The sequence below is a fragment of the Poromitra crassiceps genome, assembly GCF_964638095.1.
Source record: "Poromitra crassiceps genome assembly, chromosome: 30".
Lineage (NCBI taxonomy): Eukaryota > Metazoa > Chordata > Actinopteri > Beryciformes > Melamphaidae > Poromitra > Poromitra crassiceps.
Genome location: NC_139652.1, coordinates 7,571,237 through 7,597,419, shown reverse-complemented (window position 1 = coordinate 7,597,419; position 26,183 = coordinate 7,571,237). Strand labels below are relative to the sequence as shown.

Here is a 26,183-nt window from a genome sequence, read left to right as displayed (position 1 = left end):
CAATGACCTAACAAATGCCATTTTCAAGCTCGGTAACGCCATATCTCAGTAACACCTTGACTAAATTTCTTCACATTTGGCTCAAATATCCAATTCTGCACAGAAACGCCTTGATGCAATTTCTTCCAATTTGGCTCCAACATCCACTTGGACTCAAGAATGAACTAATGGCGGAGGCATAAGTCTGCGTTGCGGTCGTTCTAGTATTTTTTTATTTCTTCTTTTTGTAAGCCATTCTAAAGTGTGTTGCAGTAGTCGAACCATGAGAATACAAAGGCATGACTCTCCCTAGGAAAGCTATATGCCCTGACTCTTGCAATGTTTCTTAAATGATCAAAGCAATATCTTGGTGACGTTGTGAGAGTTAAAATTCAATTCAGAGTCGAAGATGCCATTTTTTTTTAAACTTGTGCCTTGATCGCCCTCACTGGCGTGGATTTGAAATAACCGATAAGGAACACAAGCCACAGCGAGTAAACGCACGTTTGTAAGAACCGCTGTTTTCCAATGTGTTTGTATTTCGGGGTCACGTTTATTGTTACATTTTATTGTACAATAGGCCTTTAGCTCGCTGATCCACCGGAGAGCCCACACTACCTCATTGTTATTTAATGAATCTGTCTGGAACATCCTCTCTCTCTCTCTCTCTCTCTCTCTCTCTCTCTCTCTCTCTCTCTCTCTCTCTCTCTCTCTCTCTGTCTCTCTCTCTCTCTCTCTCTCTCTCTCTCTCTCTCTCTCTGTCGCTCTCGCTCTCGCTCTCTGTCTCTGTCTCTCTCTCTCTCCCTCTGTCTTTTCACGCCCCCCTTCCCCCCTGTCCTCCATATCCTCTCCTCCTCCACTCGTTGGTCTAGCCTCCTGCTCTCCCCTGTTTGCTCACAGAGGCGATGCCATGTGAGGGGCTGAGAATAGACTCTGTCTGGCCCACATGTTGGCTTGATGTGAGCTGAGCCGAGCCAGGCTGAGGTGCCTCCCTGCCTGCTTTGCTAAATGGCACATCAGCAGCTGTCAGTGGGCCCTGCACTGCGCCATGCAGCCACTTTAATTGGCCCGCATGGTCGTGGTCTGCACGACCCCCCCCCCCCCCCCCCCCCCATCCCAGCCCTTCACTGTATCATTAGTGTAATGCTCCCGTTTCTCCACAAGCCTCTGAGCGATGGGGAGATTCCACCAGGCGGGGGAGGAGAGGAAGAGGGGGGGATGAGTCACACACACGCAACCATGTGTTGTTTTTTTCAGTTTGAAGAGGAGAGATGAGGGATGAGGAGAGAGGAGAGATGAGGAGAGAGGAGGGATGAGGAGAGAGGAGAGATGAGAGAGGAGAGAGGAGGGATGAGGAGAGAGGAGAGATGAGGAGAGAGGAGGGATGAGAGAGGAGGGATGAGGAGAGAGGAGAGAGGATGGATGAGGAGAGAGGAGAGATGAGGAGAGAGGAGGGATGAGAGAGGAGAGAGGAGGGATGAGGAGAGAGGAGAGATGAGGAGAGAGGAGGGATGAGAGAGGAGAGAGGAGGGATGAGGAGAGAGGATGGATGAGAGAGGAGGGATGAGGAGAGAGGAGGGATGAGAGAGGAGAGAGGAGGAGAGAGGAGGAGAGAGGAGGGCCTGATAACAGCCTCTTAACAGATGTGTGTTTCCATTGTGTTATGGTGCCTGATGATAACAGCCTCGTAACAGATGTGTTTGTGTGTTTTCATTGTGTTATGGTGCCTGATGATAACAGCCTCGTAACACATGTGTTTGTGTGTTTTCATTGTGTTATGGTGCCTGATGATAACAGCCTCGTAACACATGTGTTTGTGTGTTTTCATTGTGTTATGGTGCCTGATGATAACAGCCTCGTAACACATGTGTTTGTGTGTTTTCATTGTGTTATGGTGCCTGATGATAACAGCCTCTTAACAGATGTGTGTTTCCATTGTGTTATGGTGCCTGATGATAACAGCCTCGTAACAGATGTGTTTGTGTGTTTCCAGGCTGGCTGCTGCACCATGTCCTCGGCTCAGAGTGGGGATATATCAGACTACCATCTGAGTGGTGAGTGGCTGGCTCATCTGAGTGGTGAGTGGCTGATTCATCTGAGTGGTGAGTGGCTGACTCATCTGAGTGGTGAGTGGCTGGCTCATCTGAGTGGTGAGTGGCTGACTCATCTGAGTGGTGAGTGGCTGACTCATCTGAGTGGTGAGTGGCTGATTCATCTGAGTGGTGAGTGGCTGACTCATCTGAGTGGTGAGTGGCTGGCTCATCTGAGTGGTGAGTGGCTGACTCATCTGAGTGGTGAGTGGCTGACTCATCTGAGTGGTGAGTGGCTGACTCTACTTGTCAGGAAGTGTGATCGCTTGATGCTGAGACAACCTCTGCTGTGCCGCTGTGTGGGCGCGCAACTGTGTGCTTGACAGTTGTGTGCACAAGTTGACAAATGTGTGTGTGTGTGTGTGTGTGTGTGTGTGTGTGTGTTTATGTGTGTATGGGTGTGCGTTTTATGTGTGTATGGGTGTGCGTGTGTGTGTTTATGTGTGTATGGGTGTGCATGTGTGTGTGTGTGTGTGTGTGTGTGTGTGTGTGTGTGTGTGTGTGTGTGTGTGTCTGTTTATGGGTGTATGGGTGTGAGTTTTATGTGTGTATGGGTGTGCGTGTGTGTGTGTTTATGTGTGTATGGGTGTGCGTGTGGGTTTATGTGTGTGTGTGTGTGTGTGTGTGTGTGTGTTTGCGCATGTGTGTGTTTATATGTGTGTGTGCTTATGAGGCCGTGAGAGATAAACAGAGACGGGGCCATCTGTGGCCTTGCATGCAATGAGGTGTGTAGTTGTGCGAGTGTGTGTCTGTGTGCGTTGGTATCTTGTCTGTCCCTGTTCTCAGGACGATGTGAGTGCTATGCTATTATCACCTCTTTACAGGACTTTGACACAGCATTTGCAGCCGCCTCAGCTGCTGAAGGTCACTACAAAACGCTTCAACTTGCTCTATGATTGGCTCATCTGTTGCTTTAACAAGTAGCGATAAAACGGTCGGTTTGTCGGGCTGAAAACGATGTCACAGAATCAGGGTCCAGACATGAGGGAATCAGTGGTGGATAGGCTTGGGTCCAGACCAGGGTGGGAATTTCATCATTTTAGGGGCACGGCTATTTGGTCTTCGGCGTCACTTTGTTTTAGGGCACAAGGCCACATGTCAGGGTACAAAGGCCATTGCTCTATTGACATCGTGAAGAGTGATTTTTCTGAAATGTGAGTTAAAATTAGGGATGGGCATTTCTAGCAAAAACACTATTCGAAATTCGCTGGCCAAAGTCGACTTTTAATCGAAATTCGAAAAAAAAAAAAAATGTAAAAAAAAAATTAAAATGTAAAAAAAAAAAAAAAAAAAAAAATTGTGAGTGAAATGTTGCATTGTCTCCCCTGATTCTAAGTCTAAGACTTTATTAATTAATAGAAAAAGCTTCTGCTGTGGATTTTTAGCTCAAACAAGCATTGCACCACTGAAGTAAAGAACATGTTACATGACATTTGACATTTTCGAAAATAAAAAACAGTTTTGACAATCATGAGTGGTTCATTAAATATTTAGTAGGCTCAGGTCTGAGTGCCAAAGGGGTGCCAAAGTCACCCCCTCTCCCTCTTCATGGGATTTCATCCGCCATTCATTTTTCCATAAACCTTGCTTAAAATGGTTATAAAAATTGTTTTACTTGCTCAAGCCAAGCGATTCGACTATACTTAGAATCAGGGGAGACAATGCAACATTTCACTCACACAAAAAAAAAAAAAAAAAAAAAAAAATTTTTTTTGAATTTCAACTTTCAATAATACAAGTCGACCTTGATAATAACAACGATTATTCGAAAATTCGAAATTCTATGCCCATCCCTAGGGCTCTCAGGGCATCACGGCCAGAGGGAGGGGCAACGGAGGCCATAGAGACACTGCGGAGCGCGTCATCATTCAGAAGCCACGCCCAAAACTGGGGAAAACAGAAACTACCCCTCTCCAATCCTGGCGTTCTCCTATGTCACGTGCATGGTTGCGTGTTGCACAAAAAGACCGTATATACGGAAGATGAACACTCCAACTTACTTCCTTGACAGCTAGATCCACATTTTTCTTCTCGCCAATTCTCGATGGCTTCCTTGTTTTGCTCAGGAGTCCCAAAAAAACTTTAACTGGCGATTTAAACCACACAACAGCTTTTAGCTATGTTTAATTCAAGGAATATGATGCCGGTCTATGGGAGTGAACGGAGCGATTTCCCCCCGTGATGGGCGTGGCCTATTTCATGCAGTGTCTCTATGGTTTCCGTGGCCTCTGTTTAATTCCCCCCCCTGGTCCAGACACCCTAATGAAGGAATCAGTGGCGCATAGGCTTGGGTTTCCCCAACTCTCCCTATTGTTTACAGTCCTTAAATTAATTCATTCATTCATTCATTGTTATATTGTTGTTCTGTTGTTGTTATTGTAAATAATTGAAATTAATTAATTAATTGTTTACAGTGCTTACATTACAAACCTGCCAGCATCTTCTCTTTCTCTCCTGGGTTTCTCTCAGCCTGTGCATCAATCCTCATCCAATCAAAAACAATACAGACCCTGAGGCCAGACGTTTAGGTTAGTGCAGAGGATTTGAAAGTGCGTGGGAGAGCTTTAAATCCTTGTGTGTGTGTGTGTGTGTGTGTGTGTGTGTGTGTGTGTGTGTACATCGTGTGTGCGTGTGTGTGACCTCAGTGGTGCGGGACCCCCCGGGCTGGGAGGTGGGCCTCTACCTGGTGGGCTTCCTGGTGCTGCTGTGCGTGGCCGGGCTCAACATCTGGAAGCTGTGGAAGTCCGGAGCCTTCCCCGCGCCCTCTCCCTTCCCCAACTTTGACTACCGTTATCTGCAAGAAAAATATGGGAACTCCTTCTCAGAAGTCAGGCAAAAGGTACGGTCACGTAGTCTAGTCGTTTATTTAAGCAATAGCTCACGAGTCACGACTAGGCTGTGGTATATCATGCTTATTATACCACACCTAAGGGTCGTGCTACGGCAGAGGGCGAAGGTCATATGCTGCCTTCTAATGGGGTCGTGTTTACGACTTTGTGAAAGTGCCGAGATCACGATGTCGTGTACCTACATGAGATCATGATGTCATGTACCTACATGAGATCATGATGTCATGTACCTACATGAGATCATGATGTTGTGTACGTACCTACATGAGATCATGATGTCGTGTACCTACATGAGATCATGATGTTGTGTACGTACCTACATGAGATCATGATGTCGTGTACCTACATGAGATCATGATGTCGTGTACCTACATGAGATCATGATGTCGTGTACCTACATGAGATCATGATGTCGTGTACCTACATGAGATCATGATGTCATGTACCTACATGAGATCATGATGTCGTGTACCTACATGAGATCATGATGTCATGTACCTACATGAGATCATGATGTCATGTACCTACATGAGATCATGATGTCATGTACCTACATGAGTTCATGATGTCATGTACCTACATGAGATCATGATGTCGTGTACCTACATGAGATGTACCTACATGAGATCATGATGTCGTGTACAGTACCTACATGAGATGTACCTACATGAGATCATGATGTCGTGTACCTACATGAGTTCAGATCATGATGTCGTGTACCTACATGAGATCATGATGTTGTGTACCTACATGAGATCATGATGTCATGTACCTACATGAGTTCATGATGTCGTGTACCTACATGAGTTCATGATGTCGTGTACCTACATGAGTTCATGATGTCGTGTACCTACATGAGATCATGATGTCGTGTACCTACATGAGATCATGATGTCATGTACCTACATGAGATCATGATGTCGTGTACCTACATGAGATCATGATGTCGTGTACCTACATGAGATCATGATGTCGTGTACCTACATGAGATCATGATGTCGTGTACCTACATGAGTTCAATCAGGAGAGACTAGAGACCAAAGGATGAATAAAGTGATATTTATTACAATAAAGTGAATAATTTACTACAGAAAGAATGATGAGAATAAAGTATTGTTATTAGTCTTTGGCGGTTAGACACCGCAGGGAGATCTTGAGAGAGCTGCACCAGCCCAGATCAGCATCCAGATATATCCCCCTGCAGTGTCTAGATACTGGTGGTGCTGGTGATCTCCTGAGACTCATGGAGACTCTTCCGACTGAAGAATGGGATAGGTCTGCGATGACCGGGAGGAGAAGGGGAGGAGGAGGGTGCGAGCCTGACAGCAGCGATGATTGAGAGGCTGAATGAGACAGAAACAAGCATATTTAAGGAACCCGCCTCCAAGCAATTGGCTTACGACTGGGTTGTGGAGCAACGTGCGTAGGGTGAGAGGTGACGAGAGCAGTGATGTGACACTATGCAATTGGTTAACAGAGACTGGGCAGCAACCAGCTGATTGTTCATTGAAACCCGGAAATTGACAGCTTATGATTTTGTGAGTAGATTGAAGAGTGGAGATATAAAGTGAATTAAGGAAGTGTAAAAGATATTATAGCCTTCCTGCTTGAACTTACGTTGAGAACTATATTTCTCACCAGTTCCATTTGAAGGCAGCAATATACATACTTTGTTTACTACATCATATACTATACATCATATACATACTGTCCCATATATACTACGTACAATCAAACTCATGCCTATGTGTGTGCAATTTAGAGTCTTCAATTCACTATTGAGAGCGTGTTTCATAACATCAGCCTTGTATCTCTGAAAAGTCAGATGCACCCGAGGGGAAGAACCTTGTTAATTTTGCCATCAACACCCACTTTATTAACCCAACTTTATTATGGATGACAAACCCGTTATTTTTTACTGTGATTTTTACTTTTGTACAGTTCACTTGAGCACCCATCATTGCTTTTCATTTAGGTAATGACTCAAAGTGTCCGTTATGGTCCCTGACAACACATTATTAACACATTTTGTACGTTAAATGAAATAAATAAATAAAATGTTCAATCTTAGAGATACAATTAATCTGCATGAACTTCTCAGTTACACTGTGCGAAGAGTAAACAAATAACCCAGTTCTTACCCAAAAACAAACCAGTAGTTGCAAATGAGTAGAGTTCACTCTGAGCCCAGTGACTGACTGACTGATCTCACCTGAACAAATGAGAAAGCATCCATCCCACGATGCCCCTCTTCTCACCCTCCCCTACAGAGAGTGGCGGCCAACAACCACCGGCGCACCTCTACCGCCTCCAGCCGCAAGCCCAGCCTGGCGCTGGGCGACACCCCGGACGGCTTCAGGGAGCTGGGCCACCTGGAGCTGATGAGCAGGGAGCTGGACCCGGGCGGCGCCGTGCAGCTCCACCGCTCCGTCTCCACCGACTCGCTCAGCTCCATCTCCTCCATCGCCAACAACTTCGGCCACGACTTCACCGTGGGCCAGCTGGAGGTCACGCTGGAGCTGCAGGCCGCCCCCGACCCGGCCAGGCAGGCAGGGCTGCTGCATCTCACCCTGCACCAGGGCAAGGACCTGCTGGAGCGCGAGGAGGGAGACTTCCCCGGCTGCTTCATCAGAGTCTCCCTGGGGCCTGAGGAGCTCAACGTGGGAGTCACCAGGGTGAGGAGCGAGAGACAGAGAGAGAGAGAGAGAGAGAGTGTGTGTGTGTGTGTGCGTGAGTGTGTGTGTGTGTGTGTGTATGTGTGTGTGTGTGTGTGTGTGTGTGCGTGCGCGCATGTGTGTGGGTGTGTGCGTGTGTGTTCTTGTATTTCTCTAGACAGAAAGATAAGGGAAATCCTCCAAAGTGAGACAATTTGTATCAGGCTTCACTCCCACAAGAAGCTGGTTTAGAGTTAAGACGTTAGCTTGTGTGTGTGTGTGTGTGTGTGTGTGTGTGTGTGTGTGTGTGTGTGTGTGTGTGTGTGTGTGTGTGTGGGTGTGTGTCGGTGTGTGTGTGTCCTGGTCGCTGCACTAGTGCCTCCTCTGGTCGGTCGTGGCGCCTGTCCAGCAGGGAGGGGAACTCAGGGGAATTATAGCGTGATCCTCCCACACGCTACGTCCTGCTGGTGAAACTCCTCACTGTCAGGTGAAAAGAAGTGGCTGGCAAATGCACATGTATCAGAGGAAGCATGTGTGTGTGTACAACTCTCCCCAGAATCAGCAGAGGGGGTGGAGCCACGACCGGGACAGCAGGGGGAATTGGCCGAGTACAATTGGGGAGAAAATGGGAGAAAAAAATCAGGGGGAAAAATTTATAAAAACAAAGCAAAAAAAAGTGTGTAGTCTGCCACTGTAAAACAAAATCACTATAAATATGGGATCAGACTCAAGACTTCTATATACAGCTGCACTGTAAAAATAAAATAAAAAAAATAAAATAAAAGCTTCCTAGCTGCATAATTAGCCGCTCTGTGATGACTGAACTTGGGCTAAGGACCGGAGGTAAAAGTCAGTGTTGTTGACATTTGGTTCATGCAATCAGGCCGTGGCATCTGGAAGCTGTCTTGCTCGGGGGCGTGTTTGCAGGGCTCGAGCTGTGCTTAAGAAGTTCGCCTTGTCCGATTTTCAGACAGACCGAGCGAGTGATGGGGTGAGAGGCCCCATCCTCTCCTCTCCTCTCCTCTCCTCTCCTCTCCTCTCCTCTCCTCTCCTCTCCTCTCCTCTCCTCTCCTCTCCTCTCCTCTCCACTCCTCTCCTCTCCTCTCCTCTCCTCTCCTCAAGTCTCCTCTCCTCTCCTCTCCTCAAGTCTCCTCTCCTCTCCTCTCCTCTCCTCCTGCCTGATGGAAGAGATCCAACCCTTTAGCAGAGTCAGTGACACGCCTCCAGTGAGCGGAGAGTACAGTAGTCACATCATGGACAATCAGCACTTTCAATTCATGCAGTTCCACACGTAGAATGAAACGGCACTTGACTTCATCATGGGGGTGATATGTGACATTATGCATATTATTAAAGATAAGTCAGTGCCCAGAGGAGAAATGTGTCTTCTTGATTAGATACTGTGTATGAGAACTCGCTATAGCAGAAATGCTGCAGAAAAAAAGCACTGTGAAAATATTGAGTTGAATGTGAGTGGACCTCTCTGATAGGAAAAGAACAGCACTGTGTGTGTCCATCTGGTGCACCTGCCATTCACCGTCTGCTCGTCGCGGCTCCTTGCCAGGAAATGCACTCATTCGTGCCTGGCTGTGAGGCATGGTGCCTCGCTGCCTTGTGCTTTGTGGAGCGCAGGCTAATCGGGAATTCATACAGGCTTTAACTTGAGCATATTCTTATTGTTGTTTTAATGCATGCAGGCTGGGTGTAATCATAATATTCTTATTGTTGTTTTAATGCATGCAGACTGGGTGTAATCATATATTCTTATTGTTGTTTTAATGCATGCAGACTGGGTGTAATCATAATATTCTTATTGTTGTTTTAATACATGCAGACTGGGTGTAATCATAATATTCTTATTGTTGTTTTAATGCATGCAGACTGGGTGTAATCATAATATTCTTATTGTTGTTTTAATGCATGCAGACTGGGTGTAATCATAATATTCTTATTGTTGTTTTAATGCATGCAGACTGGGTGTAATCATATATTCTTATTGTTGTATTAATGCATGCAGACTGGGTGTAATCATAATATTCTTATTGTTGTTTTAATACATGCAGACTGGGTGTAATCATAATATTCTTATTGTTGTTTTAATGCATGTAGACTTGGTGTAATCATATATTCTTATTGTTGTTTTAATGCATGCAGACTGGGTGTAATCATAATATTCTTATTGTTGTTTTAATGCATGCAGACTGGGTGTAATCATATATTCTTATTGTTGTTTTAATGCATGCAGACTGGGTGTAATCATAATATTCTTATTGTTGTTTTAATGCATGCAGGCTGGGTGTAATCATAATATTCTTATTGTTGTTTTAATGCATGCAGACTGGGTGTAATCATATATTCTTATTGTTGTTTTAATGCATGCAGACTGGGTGTAATCATAATATTCTTATTGTTGTTTTAATGCATGCAGACTGGGTGTAATCATATATTCTTATTGTTGTTTTAATGCATGCAGACTGGGTGTAATCATAATATTCTTATTGTTGTTTTAATGCATGCAGGCTGGGTGTAATCATAATATTCTTATTGTTGTTTTAACCCATTGATACCTGATGCAGCATTTGTGTGTGTATCCCTTTAAGACCGCAAACCGCGTTAACGCGGTTCGCGGTCTTAAAGGGATACGCACACAAATGAGGGATATACACGCAAATGCTGCATCAGGTATCAATGGGTTAATGCATGCAGACTGGGTGTAATCATATATTCTTATTGTTGTTTTAATGCATGCAGACTGGGTGTAATCATAATATTATTATTGTTGTTTTAATGCATGTAGACTTGGTTTAATCATAATATTCTTATTGTTGTTTTAATGCATGCAGACTGGGTGTAATCATAATATTATTATTGTTGTTTTAATGCATGCAGACTGGGTGTAATCATATATTCTTATTGTTGTATTAATGCATGCAGACTGGGTGTAATCATATATTCTTATTGTTGTATTAATGCATGCAGACTGGGTGTAATCATAATATTCTTATTGTTGTTTTAATGCATGTAGACTTGGTGTAATCATAATATTCTTATTGTTGTTTTAATGCATGTAGACTTGGTGTAATCATAATATTCTTATTGTTGTATTAATGCATGCAGACTGGGTGTAATCATATATTCTTATTGTTGTTTTAATGCATGCAGACTGGGTGTAATCATAATATTCTTATTGTTGTTTTAATGCATGCAGACTGGGTGTAATCATAATATTCTTATTGTTGTTTTAATGCATGCAGGCTGGGTGTAATCATAATATTCTTATTGTTGTATTAATGCATGCAGACTGGGTGTAATCATATATTCTTATTGTTGTTTTAATGCATGCAGGCTGGGTGTAATCATAATATTCTTATTGTTGTTTTAATGCATGCAGGCTGGGTGTAATCATAATATTCTTATTGTTGTTTTAATGCATGCAGACTGGGTGTAATCATATATTCTTATTGTTGTTTTAATGCATGCAGACTGGGTGTAATCATAATATTCTTATTGTTGTTTTAATGCATGCAGACTGGGTGTAATCATATATTCTTATTGTTGTTTTAATGCATGCAGACTGGGTGTAATCATAATATTCTTATTGTTGTTTTAATGCATGCAGGCTGGGTGTAATCATAATATTCTTATTGTTGTTTTAACCCATTGATACCTGATGCAGCATTTGTGTGTGTATCCCTTTAAGACCGCAAACCGCGTTAACGCGGTTCGCGGTCTTAAAGGGATACGCACACAAATGAGGGATATACACGCAAATGCTGCATCAGGTATCAATGGGTTAATGCATGCAGACTGGGTGTAATCATATATTCTTATTGTTGTTTTAATGCATGCAGACTGGGTGTAATCATAATATTATTATTGTTGTTTTAATGCATGTAGACTTGGTTTAATCATAATATTCTTATTGTTGTTTTAATGCATGCAGACTGGGTGTAATCATAATATTATTATTGTTGTTTTAATGCATGCAGACTGGGTGTAATCATATATTCTTATTGTTGTATTAATGCATGCAGACTGGGTGTAATCATATATTCTTATTGTTGTATTAATGCATGCAGACTGGGTGTAATCATAATATTCTTATTGTTGTTTTAATGCATGTAGACTTGGTGTAATCATAATATTCTTATTGTTGTTTTAATGCATGCAGACTGGGTGTAATCATAATATTCTTATTGTTGTTTTAATACATGCAGACTGGGTGTAATCATAATATTCTTATTGTTGTTTTAATGCATGTAGACTTGGTGTAATCATAATATTCTTATTGTTGTTTTAATACATGCAGACTGGGTGTAATCATAATATTCTTATTGTTGTTTTAATGCATGTAGACTTGGTGTAATCATAATATTCTTATTGTTGTTTTAATGCATGTAGACTGGGTGTAATCATATATTCTTATTGTTGTTTTAATGCATGCAGACTGGGTGTAATCATAATATTCTTATTGTTGTTTTAATGCATGTAGACTTGGTGTAATCATAATATTCTTATTGTTGTTTTAATACATGCAGGCTGGGTGTAATCATAATATTCTTATTGTTGTTTTAATGCATGCAGACTGGGTGTAATCATAATATTCTTATTGTTGTTTTAATACATGCAGACTGGGTGTAATCATAATATTCTTATTGTTGTTTTAATACATGTAGACTTGGTGTAATCATAATATTCTTATTGTTGTTTTAATACATGCAGACTGGGTGTAATCATAATATTCTTATTGTTGTTTTAATGCATGTAGACTTGGTGTAATCATAATATTCTTATTGTTGTTTTAATGCATGCAGACTGGGTGTAATCATATATTCTTATTGTTGTTTTAATGCATGCAGACTGGGTGTAATCATATGGCAGGCAGCAGGCACTGATGCAGTGGCTGGAGTGGCTCTCTCTTTAATGTATAGGAGTGGTGGAGACGAAAATGCTGACATCAGCTCCACTCGCCCCGATGGTCAATCCTGTATTCTCTCTCTCTCTCTCTCTCTCTCTCTCTCTCTCTCTCTCTCTCTCTCTCTCTCTCTCGCTCATATGCTTTCTTTTGCTCAATTTCTCCTCTCTCTTATTCTCTCCATTTCATTGCTGTCACTTTTTCTTGTTTCTGTTTTGCTTGTTGTCACTCATCTATTACCCCCCCTCTCTCTCCCTTGCTCACTCGCGCACGCGCACACACACACACACACACACACACACACACACACACACACACACACACACACACACACACACACACACACACACACACACACAGACACACACACACACTGAAGTCTGAAGCCTCTCTCGGTCTAAGCTAATATTGCTTCATTTTCACCTCACACGTAGCCATTGTTATCCCCCCAGTGATGAGTGGTCTATACTGTGTAAATGTGCAGGCAGTCTCATATTGAACATGCAGTGGAGGTTTCTGGGCTGAGCTTGCAGAGAGAGCTACTCACTGTGACATGCTTTACATCCATATGTGCATATTTACACAGCTCTTCCTGCAGTCTGTCTGTAGGTGCTAGATGTGTGTATGTAATATTATTCAGCAGCTGTTTCAGATAAGACACAATCCAAAGATTAGCCTCTGCAGCCCCTGTGCTGTGAATTCAAAAGTCCATTGTTGTTCATAATGTCTGGTAAAATTGTACAGTGTTATCGTTGCCATTTAAATTACGTAGCAGTAGCTACACACACACACACACACACACACACACACACACACACACACACACACACACACACACACACACACACACACACACACACACACACACACACACACACACACACACACACACACACACACACACACACACTCTTGGTTGTTTGAATGAGGTTATTCAACCATTCCAAAGCAAAGAACAGCATGTAAAACACAGAATATAATAACAGTCGAAGCTGGGACAAACAATAGCATATGACAAGACTGGCTGACGGTACGAGAATCATCCAAAATACCAAATAGGCTATAGAAACATTCTTGCTATGGGCACACAAGAATAGCCATAGAAACTCCATTGATAACTTGAGACTTACACTAACATGCATTGTTTTTACTTCAGAGTTTTGGAATGCAAATGCTGTTTCTTGTTGGTGTACGTTTCACACCTCAAGGAAGAACAGAGAGTAATTGGTGGGGAACAGTCTATTATTACATCCACTGTCGTCTGTACATTACTAGTTGCTTGGTAACTTACTTCAGAGCGCTTTATAATTCCTGACATCGCCACGCGCACCAACATCTGATCTGATGGCCACGGCTTGAAATCAGCACGAGCTGAACATGAAGCACAGGCTGCTCATTCAGGCTGTGGCAGCTCAAAACTCTTTCAGTGTGAAGCACAGGCTGCTCATTCAGGCTGTGGCAGCTCAAAACTCTTTCAGTGTGAAGCACAGGCTGCTCATTCAGGCTGTGGCAGCTCAAAACTCTTTCAGTATGAAGCACAGGCTGCTCATTCAGGCTGTGGCAGCTCAAACCTCTTTCAGTGTGAAGCACAGGCTGCTCATTCTGGCTGTGGCAGCTCAAAACTCTTTCAGTATGAAGCACAGGCTGCTCATTCAGGCTGTGGCAGCTCAAAACTCTTTCAGTATGAAGCACAGGCTGCTCATTCAGGCTGTGGCAGCTCAAAACTCTTTCAGTGTGAAGCACAGGCTGCTCATTCTGGCTGTGGCAGCTCAAAACTCTTTCAGTGTGAAGCACAGGCTGCTCATTCTGGCTGTGGCAGCTCAAAACTCTTTCAGTATGAAGCACAGGCTGCTCATTCAGGCTGTGGCAGCTAAAAACTCTTTCAGTATGAAGCACAGGCTGCTCATTCTGGCTGTGGCAGCTCAAAACTCTTTCAGTGTGAAGCACAGGCTGCTCATTCTGGCTGTGGCAGCTCAAAACTCTTTCAGTATGAAGCACAGGCTGCTCATTCAGGCTGTGGCAGCTCAAAACTCTTTCAGTATGAAGCACAGGCTGTTCATTCTGGCTGTGGCAGCTAAAAACTCTTTCAGTATGAAGCACAGGCTGCTCATTCAGGCTGTGGAAACTCAAACCTCTTTCAGTATGAAGCACAGGCTGCTCATTCAGGCTGTGGCAGCTCAAAACTCTTTCAGTATGAAGCACAGGCTGCTCATTCAGGCTGTGGCAGCTCAAAACTCTTTCAGTATGAAGCACAGGCTGCTCATTCTGGCTGTGGCAGCTCAAAACTCTTTCAGTGTGAAGCACAGGCTGCTCATTCTGGCTGTGGCAGCTCAAAACTCTTTCACTTTGATTTAATACACTTGGGCAGGTGGCCAGCCTGTGTTCAGCCAGTGTTTCTCATTGTCAAAAACTGTTTTAGCTGCCAAGACATTAAATTGACTGGTGAAATTCTGAATCCACATGACTCTGCAGCTGCTTGTCAAAAGATATATATATATATATAAGTATTTTCATGCGCTGCAGATGAGATGACAGATGAGTTTTTTCTCTGAATGCTGTCAGTAGCTCAGCCTAGTGGTTGGAGATAATAGTGTGTCTGCAGGAGCCTGGTGGTTGGGCTCGTTAGGCTGATTGAGTGTATACCTGCAGCCACCTGCAGTACGTCTCTCCCTCCTCCTCACCCGTGTGCACCTTCTTCTTCTGTTCTTTTGGGTTGGAGTTTGTGTCTGTGTGTAGTCCTTAGTTTGAGGCAAATTATGCACATTTTACTTTGGCATGTGTCACAACCCGGCTCAAGGAAGTAACCAAAGTAGGTTTAGTGGTTGAAAATATTCTTAACCACGAGCAAACAGAAACCCTAACCAAATTGTTGTATTTGCATAACCCTAATAACACATCTTTGGAACGTATTTAAACGTTTTCAAATAAGAAAAAGATGCTTGTTAAAAATGGACTTGACCAATCAAACCCCAGGCCTCAGAAAGGAAAGCATGCGCCTTACCCATTAAGCTACAAGCCCAAACCACTTAACTAGGAAAACCTTAACCAAGTTGTTCTTGCCACCCTAACAACCAACATCCTTAAAACAAACGTAAAAAATACAATGAAGCATGTTTGACGAGTTGCATGGCGATTCCTCTGTTCTGCATCCCTTTCTGGCAGAAAGCCTTCAAGGTATTTGTAACATGTTAATCTTAATCTAACCTTATGTCTAATGAAAAAGTTGAAAGATGAACTTCTGATCCTAGTCTTCCCACATTGGGTTAATTGTTGCTTTGTATTCAGGTTTGATGTATGATGTTTGAACATAAATGGCTGTGAGGTAGGATCACAGGGAAAAGAGTGGTTCACTCCACGCCCACCTGTGCAAAGCAGAACAAAACAAATAGAAAAGCGCCTTTCTGCATCACAGGCCCAGAGGAGTGACTCAGGGAGAGAGGAGGGTGTCTTAATTTTAGATTCGTACTTCTGTGTGATCTATATGAGTAGCATTGCAAACAATATGGTGGATTGTGAGCTTCTTTCTTTCTTTCTTTCTTTCTTTCTTTGTGCTTGATTGTGCCTGCACAGCCTACAAACACCTGTGACCCCCCCCTCATGTGTGACCCAACGTAAACTCATCCAGGCACGAGTTGAGTTTGACGTTCTCGATTCGCCGGCCTTCTGTTCTTCACAGGTCCAGAGGAACGCATTCACCGTCCTCTTCGACGAGCGCTTCTCCGTCCCTCTGGACCCGTCGGCTCTGGACGAGTCGAGTCTGCGCTTCGCCGCCTTCGGCATCGACGCCGACGAGAGGAACATCAGCGCCGGGGTAGCGGACCTCAAGCTCTCCGATCTGGACCTGACCATCAGACCATTCAACGCCTGGCTCTACTTGCAGGATGTCAATAAGGTGTGTTAATAGGATATGATCTGCTGTATAATAGCACTAACACCAAAGTGCATTAACACCCAAGTATAAACGAGTTCAGGACTAGATGCTAAAAAGCACTCGTCCACCACCGTCAATTAAGACCTGGGTTAATTCTCCGGCAACGGTACTTCCGGCTTGGTCAGACGTTCTTACAGACGCGATTGGGCGTGTCTGCGGGTGGGAAGCCAGTTGGGTATGTGTCCTGGTTGTTGCACTAGTAGTGCCTCCTCTGGTCGGTCGGGGACGCCTGTTTGGGGGGGAGGGGAACTGGGGGGAATAGCGTGATCCTCCCACGCACTACGTCCTGCCGGTGAAACTCGTGTATGGGAGGAAGCGCGTGCTCGTGTACGGCTCTCCCCAGGTCGGCAGAGGGGGCGGAGCAACGACCAGGACAGCAGGGGGGGGAATGGACTACCGCAGGGATGACGTATTATTGTAGTCGGAAGGCGGAAGTCCCGGACTTCCTGGATCTTACGGGGAAAGTCAATGGGGTTTTAGAATGGGGATTTCACTTATATGCATAAAATAAGGTGTGTGGTTAACAAAAGTTTATGGGAGCGGTCATTTGTGTTCAGCAGGATAATCTTCACCAACATGAATCACTTTTTTGACATTTGAAACGTAAATGTGTTTCAAGTGATTTTGGGAAAATGTTTCAAAAGGCATACAAGTTATTTTATGCATTTAAGTGATCATGTCTCAAAGAGTGTACGTTTATAATGTAATTTCTGTTGATAACAATAACGGTTTGTGTCAAATCATGTCTCAAAGAGTGTACGCTTATAATGTAATTTCTGTTGATAACAATACATCAAGGGACAGTTTCCATGAATCAGTTGGACATCTTTATTATGAAACTAAACTAATCTACTAAACTAGACTGTGTCAGGCTGTCCCTGGTGGTGTCTGACGCCCTCTGCTGGAGATTCAGCAGAATCAGAATCAGAATCAGAATCAGAAAGACTTTAATGATCCCCGGGGGGAAATTGGGACAAGTTACAGCTGCTCGCACTCAGGCATGAAATATCCACATAACACAACATAGCATAACACAGAATCACACAGTATCTCCCTAAACGTAAAACAGTCAATACAATAAAATAAAATGCAGTAAAATGCAATAGAGTAAAATAAAATAATATAGAATAAAGTAGAATAAAGTAGAATGTACAGTACGTACAGAACTCCCCTCATGTCAGATAAATGCGGATCAGGGTTGGAAGTTACTGTACTTGCAAAATGTAATAATCCCAGATTACCTTGTTTAACTCTGATTCAAAGAACACGGGCTTCACCATTTTTGCAGTAATGTTCAATAGTCATCCAGGGAGAAATCCATTGTAGTGGAGGCGGAGAGAGCGATTTCTCCATAAACAGATATCCTTAAAGCCTTGCTATACTTCCGCGTCAAACCCCTCGCCGTGAACAGCGCGAGTATAATATAATATAGATGGGGAGATAACAGGAGAGAGTGAAAGCTATTACCAAGCATATGCACAACATTCTCTCCTTGGGCTAACTCCTAGTCATTGAAATCCTAGTGAAATCACACAATTTACTCATTTTGCTGGGGAACTCCCCCTGCAAACCCTCGTCAAGGTAAAGTAAAGTAAAGTCCCACTGGTTGTCACACTGAAATTTGTTCTCCGCATTTGACCCATCCCCTGGGGGAGCGGTGAGCGGCAGCGTGCACCACGCTCGGGAATCACATGGTGATTTAACCCCCCAATTCCAACCCTTTGATGCTGAGTGCCAAGCAGGGAGGCAAATGGGTCCCATTTTTATAGTCTTTGGTATGACTCGGCCAGGGATCGAACTCACAACCTCCCAGTCTCAGGGCGGACACTCAAACCACAAGGCCACTGAGCTGGTCATCAAGTTGACATTCGAGTGTATAGGAGGAGTCTATCTGCACCGTATCTCTCTCTCCACCTACACAGAAACACCACAGAAAACCTTCTTCTCTGGATGTTGATGGAAATGCTCCTGAGATGCACTGAACATCACAAAGCAATGCTATAGAACAACGGCATTATAACAGGATGCATCGTTCCTCCTAAGCATTTATGATTCCGTAAGCTACTTTGTATAAACGCATCCAGCAGATGTATATATTTACACCACCTGTTTGTCTCTACAGGCTGTGGATGCAGTGGATGTATATATTTACACCACCTGTTTGTCTCTACAGGCTGTGGATGCAGTGGATGTATATATTTACACCACCTGTTTGTCTCTACAGGCTGTGGATGCAGTGGATGTATATATTTACACCACCTGTTTGTCTCTACAGGCTGTGGATGCAGTGGATGTATATATTTACACCACCTGTTTGTCTCTGGAGGCTGTGGATGCAGTGGATGTATATATTTACACCACCTGTTTGTCTCTACAGGCTGTGGATGCAGTGGATGTATATATTTACACCACCTGTTTGTCTCTACAGGCTGTGGATGCAGTGGATGTATATATTTACACCACCTGTTTGTCTCTACAGGCTGTGGATGCAGTGGATGTATATATTTACACCACCTGTTTGTCTCTACAGGCTGTGGATGCAGTGGATGTATATATTTACACCACCTGTTTGTCTCTACAGGCTGTGGATGCAGTGGATGTATATATTTACACCACCTGTTTGTCTCTACAGGCTGTGGATGCAGTGGATGTATATATTTACACCACCTGTTTGTCTCTACAGGCTGTGGATGCAGTGGATGTATATATTTACACCACCTGTTTGTCTCTACAGGCTGTGGATGCAGTGGGGGAGATTCTGCTGTCGCTCAGCTACCTGCCGACAGCAGAGCGCCTCACAGTGGTCGTGGCCAAGGCCAAGAGCCTGGTGTGGACCAACGGCAAAACCACCGCAGGTCAGGCAATCGTGACATCATCTACAGAGCTAATCGTGTGTGTACATCACTGTATTAATAGGGGTGTCACGATACGCTCAGTTCACGATACGATACGATACGATACACGATATTGGGTTCACGATAACGATACGATACGATATTTTAACAATATTTTTTTGCAATCGATTTGTAAGTCGAGGGGGCATCCTCCACACTAATTTGAGTCATTTCACCATTTTCATCCTCCGTGTGTCGGTAACGTCCCTCGTCTGTTCAAACAAAGCAATGAAAAGGAGAGCGAGCATGCAATCAGATGCAGATCAGTGCCACCATGTTCAGCTTCTTTTTCTCGCGATATGAGATTTCATCTCAACGATACATATTGTCACGTTTTGATATCGCGATATATTGTGACATCCCTACTGTTTAATGAGGAGTTTATTGCATGGGCTACAACAAGAGACATTGAAAATCTCATGTCAATTCAACGTAAATTCATATTTCTCATCCACAGGACACTTCACCACTCGTGTACATATTGTATATATTGACTCGATTTGATTGCCCTTGCAACGTTGCGATTGTCTTTAGTTATCTTCCTACTTCTTATCTCTGTATATTGATGTAACCGCTACGCTGCATACAGACACTAAGACAAATTCCTCGTATGTAACTTGCATACTGTGGCAATAAAAGTGATTCTGATTCTCTAGAAGAAGAACTGGACGGACAAACCTGTCTTTATTTGTCACACGAACACACCCAACACACACATGCGGCCAGCCACACACACACATCCATGCTGACGGTGGCCCGGTGAAACACAGTGTCTGTTTGACGAGATAGCCCACCTGGGCATGGAGGACATGGGGTGGGGTGGGGTGGGGGGGGGGGGGGGGGGGGGGTGATAGATTTGATAACTTATTCCACCCCTGTAGAGATCTATTTGATAACCCCTACCACCCTGTCCTGTAGTAAACTACAGCCACAGCCTCCTCAAAACTCTTCAGACTCACATATTGTCATTAATTATTATTATAATTTACATTAGAATTATTATATATTATATTTTATTGGTTTCAATGCACCAAATGGCTTCATTCCTCATTATCAAATTGTCGCCTCCACAGTTAGTGACAGGGTGTATCTCACACCCCAGTTAACAGGCAGAGTTAAGAAAAGCACTGTGGCGAACACATTTAGGGAAGTAGTTGTCAGCCTACCGTTATCTAAGACAGTAATAATCAACTTGCGGCCCGGGGACCAAGGGCAGGCAGGGTGCAGGGTGGCCCGCGGCCATACCATATGAAGTGTCACATTGGTTTTTATTGTGAATAAGAATCTGATTCACAATCTGATTCACAATGATAACTAATGTGAAATAAAGTTTGGCTGAGCTCCAGTTAACTTGTGTGTGGGGGGGGGGGGGGGGGACACACACACCCTCAGCTCCCACAGCGTCCCAGGCGGGAATCGAACCGAGCACCTTCTACCTGTGAGGCGGCAGCGCTACCACTGCGCCACTATGCTGTTGGGTGTCAGAGAGGTTTGAAATGGATGTCATCCCAATCCTGTTCTTCTCACGTTGTCGCTCTCAGATCCGTTTGTCAAAGTCTACCTCCTGCAAGACGGCAGGAAGATCAGCAAGAAGAAGACGTCCACCAAACGGGATGACACCAACCCCATCTTCAACGAAGCCATGATCTTCTCTGTGCCCTCCCTCGTCCTGCAGGTGACACCAGGCCGGACTGGAGACGCTGGTTTTTGCACGTGTACACAAATGCTCCAAAACACTTCTGAACAGGACCGTTTAAGGAGAAGGATACACTTTGTTCGTCCCCTAGGGGGAATCTGGCTGTCACAGCAGCAGGGTACAGTAGTCACAGCAGCAGGGTACAGTAGGCTACAGTAGCAGGGTACAGTAGTCACAGCAGCAGGGTACAGTAGTCACAGTAGCAGGGTACAGTAGTCACAGTAGCAGGGTACAGTAGTCACAGCAGCAGGGTACAGTAGTCACAGTAGCAGGGTACAGTAGTCACAGCAGCAGGGTACAGTAGTCACAGTAGCAGGGTACAGTAGTCACAGTAGCAGGGTACAGTAGTCACAGTAGCAGGGTACAGTAGTCACAGCAGCAGGGTACAGTAGTCACAGTAGCAGGGTACAGTAGGCTACAGTAGCAGGGTACAGTAGTCACAGTAGCAGGGTACAGTAGTCACAGTAGCAGGGTACAGTAGTCACAGCAGCAGGGTACAGTAGTCACAGTAGCAGGGTACAGTAGTCACAGTAGCAGGGTACAGTAGGCTACAGTAGCAGGGTACAGTAGTCACAGTAGCAGGGTACAGTAGTCACAGTAGCAGGGTACAGTAGTCACAGTAGCAGGGTACAGTAGTCACAGCAGCAGGGTACAGTAGTCACAGTAGCAGGGTACAGTAGGCTACAGTAGCAGGGTACAGTAGTCACAGTAGCAGGGTACAGTAGTCACAGTAGCAGGGTACAGTAGTCACAGTAGCAGGGTACAGTAGCAGGGTACAGTAGCAGGGTACAGTAGTCACAGTAGCAGGGTACAGTAGGCTACAGTAGCAGGGTACAGTAGTCACAGTAGCAGGGTACAGTAGGCTACAGTAGCAGGGTACAGTAGTCACAGTAGCAGGGTACAGTAGGCTACAGTAGCAGGGTACAGTAGGCTACAGTAGCAGGGTACAGTAGTCACAGTAGCAGGGTACAGTAGTCACAGTAGCAGGGTACAGTAGTCACAGTAGCAGGGTACAGTAGTCACAGCAGCAGGGTACAGTAGTCACAGCAGCAGGGTACAGTAGTCACAGCAGCAGGGTACAGTAGTCACAGTAGCAGGGTACAGTAGTCACAGCAGCAGGGTACAGTAGTCACAGTAGCAGGGTACAGTAGTCACAGCAGCAGGGTACAGTAGTCACAATAGCAGGGTACAGTAGTCACAGTAGCAGGGTACAGTAGTCACAGTAGCAGGGTACAGTAGTCACAATAGCAGGGTACAGTAGTCACAGTAGCAGGGTACAGTAGTCACAATAGCAGGGTACAGTAGTCACAGTAGCAGGGTACAGTAGTCACAGTAGCAGGGTACAGTAGTCACAGTAGCAGGGTACAGTAGTCACAGTAGCAGGGTACAGTAGTCACAGTAGCAGGGTACAGTAGGCTACAGCAGCAGGGTACAGTAGTCACAGTAGCAGGGTACAGTAGTTACAGTAGCAGGGTACAGTAGTCACAGCAGCAGGGTACAGTAGTCACAGTAGCAGGGTACAGTAGCAGGGTACAGTAGTCACAGTAGCAGGGTACAGTAGGCTACAGTAGCAGGGTACAGTAGTCACAGTAGCAGGGTACAGTAGTCACAGTAGCAGGGTACAGTAGTCACAGCAGCAGGGTACAGTAGTTACAGTAGCAGGGTACAGTAGTCACAGTAGCAGGGTACAGTAGTCACAGTAGCAGGGTACAGTAGTCACAGTAGCAGGGTACAGTAGTTACAGTAGCAGGGTACAGTAGCAGGGTACAGTAGTCACAGTAGCAGGGTACAGTAGTCACAGTAGCAGGGTACAGTAGTCACAATAGCAGGGTACAGTAGTCACAGTAGCAGGGTACAGTAGTCACAGTAGCAGGGTACAGTAGTCACAGTAGCAGGGTACAGTAGTCACAGTAGCAGGGTACAGTAGTCACAGTAGCAGGGTACAGTAGTCACAGTAGCAGGGTACAGTAGGCTACAGCAGCAGGGTACAGTAGCAGGGTACAGTAGCAGGGTACAGTAGTCACAGTAGCAGGGTACAGTAGTCACAGTAGCAGGGTACAGTAGTCACAGTAGCAGGGTACAGTAGTCACAATAGCAGGGTACAGTAGTCACAGTAGCAGGGTACAGTAGTCACAGTAGCAGGGTACAGTAGTCACAGTAGCAGGGTACAGTAGTCACAGTAGCAGGGTACAGTAGGCTACAGCAGCAGGGTACAGTAGCAGGGTACAGTAGTCTACAGTAGCAGGGTACAGTAGGCTACAGTAGCAGGGTACAGTAGGCTACAGAGAGTCTGTTCCAGCAGTTTTACCGGATCCGCAACGCAGCCGTAACACATCTGGTGTACATTAACAGTAACAGTAGTATACGAGGGATCAGGTAGTTTGTAGACAAACGGCTTCGACAGCTTCTGGGGGTAACTGCCGTTCATTTTAAACAGCAGTTCAATGTGAAACCATCTTTAAACTAACTGCCCCTTCATACTTTAAGCTAGACACTCCATTTAAACTTTAAACGACGGACCACATTTAGGACCCTATCACCTCAATTCAGTTTTAATTTAGCTTTTGAACTGTTTGAGAAATCGCAGTTTATGCTTTATGTTTTTTTTCTTCCCAGCCTTCATAATGGGGGCCTATGGAGCCATGATATGGTGTCTCACTCTATCAGGCTGTACTTCTGAAGGTGCATTCACACCGACCTATTAAAGTTTGTCGCTGGCGTCGAGTTTACATACAAAGTCAATGCAAATGAGCGATTGAGCGTATATTCGCCTGGGAGAATAATCGCTGGGCGTCCGAGCGGCAGAGACAGAGCGACAGGGAGAAAATACGCTCGTCGCTCAAGATGAAATATCCCAACTCGAGCGAAAATACGCTGGCATCAGTCGCTCGCTGTTCAACACTGATTGGCTGCCGTGTGAGAGTGAGTCAAGGATCACACTGGCTTGGAACAAACTGCTGGTTTATTGTGTGGCAACAAACCGCATTGACAGGCTGACAGCTGACATGAAGTGAAGTCTGTACTACCGGTATGCAGCTCGCATTAGGAGCACGCTGATAGGCTTTAGCTTGTAAACAATGACGGTGGCTCGTAGTGGACAAACAGCATGACATTGCGTAACGTTATATCCCCCACATGTCCGTCATTTCGTGTGCCTGTTGATGAGCGATTTAAACAGAGCGACAGAGCGATTCCAAAGGGTTGAATCAAGCGACAGAGCGAAAAATAAATATCTCGGTGTGAATACAGCTTGACTAAATCCACACAAAACTCTGACAGTTCACACAACTTTAACACTACATACATATATTATACACCAGACCCTTGAGCTACTTCTGCCCTCACTCTCAAAGTCAAAATATAAGCGATGTGATACAGTATCTAGTTTTTGAGATATTAAAGTTTGTTTGGCACAACTCATACTAGTTAACTGCTGCAGTGGCACTTCCTGGAAGTGCTTTTTTGTTGTCATGATGTCACGCTGATTCGTCCTATAAGCACACACAAAACTGAATATAAAATAAGCAATAAAAACAGTTAAAAAAAATGGCGGGGGGGGGGGGGGGTGTGGCGTTGGGGAAGTTGTGTAGATATAGGCATATGATGCTGTATGAATAGAAAATGTGTAGAATTATGTATTACTTCCATATTTGTACAATTTGTAAATATAGGTATGTATAAACAATATATAAATATCAGTATGTATATAAAATAATTAATATGAAATAGCAGAAATATCATGACGATTGACCATTAGGGAAATATTATAAAGATAAATTCAAATAAAGGGGGAGAATATAAGTAAAACTAGCAAGCCCTATGATGCAACATATAAAAATAATGAAACACTTTGTTTGTATAGCTATTTTCAATGGGAGTTAAAAAGTGCTAATTAAAGTGGCAATAAAAAAGCAATAAAAAAGCCAAATAAACTAAAAATACCAAATGTTTTTATGACATATATTTTTATACACACAATATTTAGACATAATTCAGTGGACTGACTCGGTTCCACAAAAGCTCTGCCAGAGATGCTGAGTCATGCTTACGCAGCAGTCGTGTGTCTCTTGTGTCAGGAGCTGTCCCTGAGGGTGACGGTGTTGTGTCTCTCGTGTCAGGAGCTGTCCCTGAGGGTGACGGTGTTGTGTCTCTTGTGTCAGGAGCTGTCCCTGAGGGTGACGGTGTTGTGTCTCTTGTGTCAGGAGCTGTCCCTGAGGGTGACGGTGTTGTGTCTCTTGTGTCAGGAGCTGTCCCTGAGGGTGACGGTGGCGGAGGTGACGGAGGACGGGCGGGGCGAGAACGTGGGTCACGTGATCATCGGGCCCGAGGCCAGCGGGATGGGGATCACCCACTGGAACCAGATGCTGGCCACCCTGAGGAAACCCGTGTCCATGTGGCACCCGCTCCGCAGGACCTAGTCCCCCTCCAACGTCTCCAACACAACCCCCACCTGTCCTCAAGTCAAACACTATGTGGGCCCTATCTTACACCCTGCGCAAGGCACAAAACATTGCCATTGTCTGGGTCCCTGAAACGCGTCCGTTCATGTACTGACCCAGTGGTAATTAAAAGAAAGAAAGGGCGATTTTGAGTGTTTACTGTAGAGACTAGCAATGACAAGGCCTTGTGCCGGGTGTGAGATAGGACCCTCTGACTTCTTTGTGTTCTCTTACCTGCCTTATGGAAGCCATCCCTGCCACTGAATAACATTGAAATGGCTGATTTTTCTTTCTGTCTCTCTCTCCCTTCCTCTCTCTCCCTTTCTCTCTCTAGCCTTTCGCTCTCTCTCTTTCTCTCACAATTGCGACTTGTTTCTCAGAATTCATATTCCCCCCTTCCAATTCAGATTTGTTTTTCTCGCCTCACAATTCTGACTTTATTCCTGAGAAGTCTTAAGCTGGAATTATGCTAGATGTACGGACTGTCGCACGGAAATGAGCGATACCGACGAGACCGATGAGAATACTGAGGAGAAAACGCTTTGAGCTTTTATACTCCGTGTGGTTTCTCCTCGCGGAAGTGACCGTTATTTTTGAACCCCCCCCCCCCCCACTTTGTCCACCCAGGCGTGTCCGCGTCGTTAGACAATTTGGGGTGTGCACGGCCAGGCGAGAACTCGCCGCATGGGAGCCTTGCGGAGGAGCGTGTCCGCTGATTGGACGTCACTTGTCCGCG

At 44.7% G+C, this 26,183-nt stretch overlaps 1 protein-coding gene across 1 annotated transcript; it reads left to right on the top strand.

The window, feature by feature from the left end:
- Window positions 1-1,987: 1,987 nt before the first annotated feature.
- Window positions 1,988-25,426, top strand: syt12 (synaptotagmin XII; the record flags this gene model as incomplete). The annotated part of the gene is made up of 7 exons (XM_083663249.1): window positions 1,988-2,033; window positions 4,715-4,908; window positions 7,189-7,593; window positions 16,164-16,379; window positions 19,153-19,273; window positions 20,854-20,987; window positions 25,253-25,426. The coding sequence occupies 7 exons, from the start codon at window positions 1,988-1,990 to the stop codon at window positions 25,424-25,426; spliced, it is 1,290 nt and encodes a 429-aa protein (XP_083519375.1).
- Window positions 25,427-26,183: the final 757 nt, after the last annotated feature.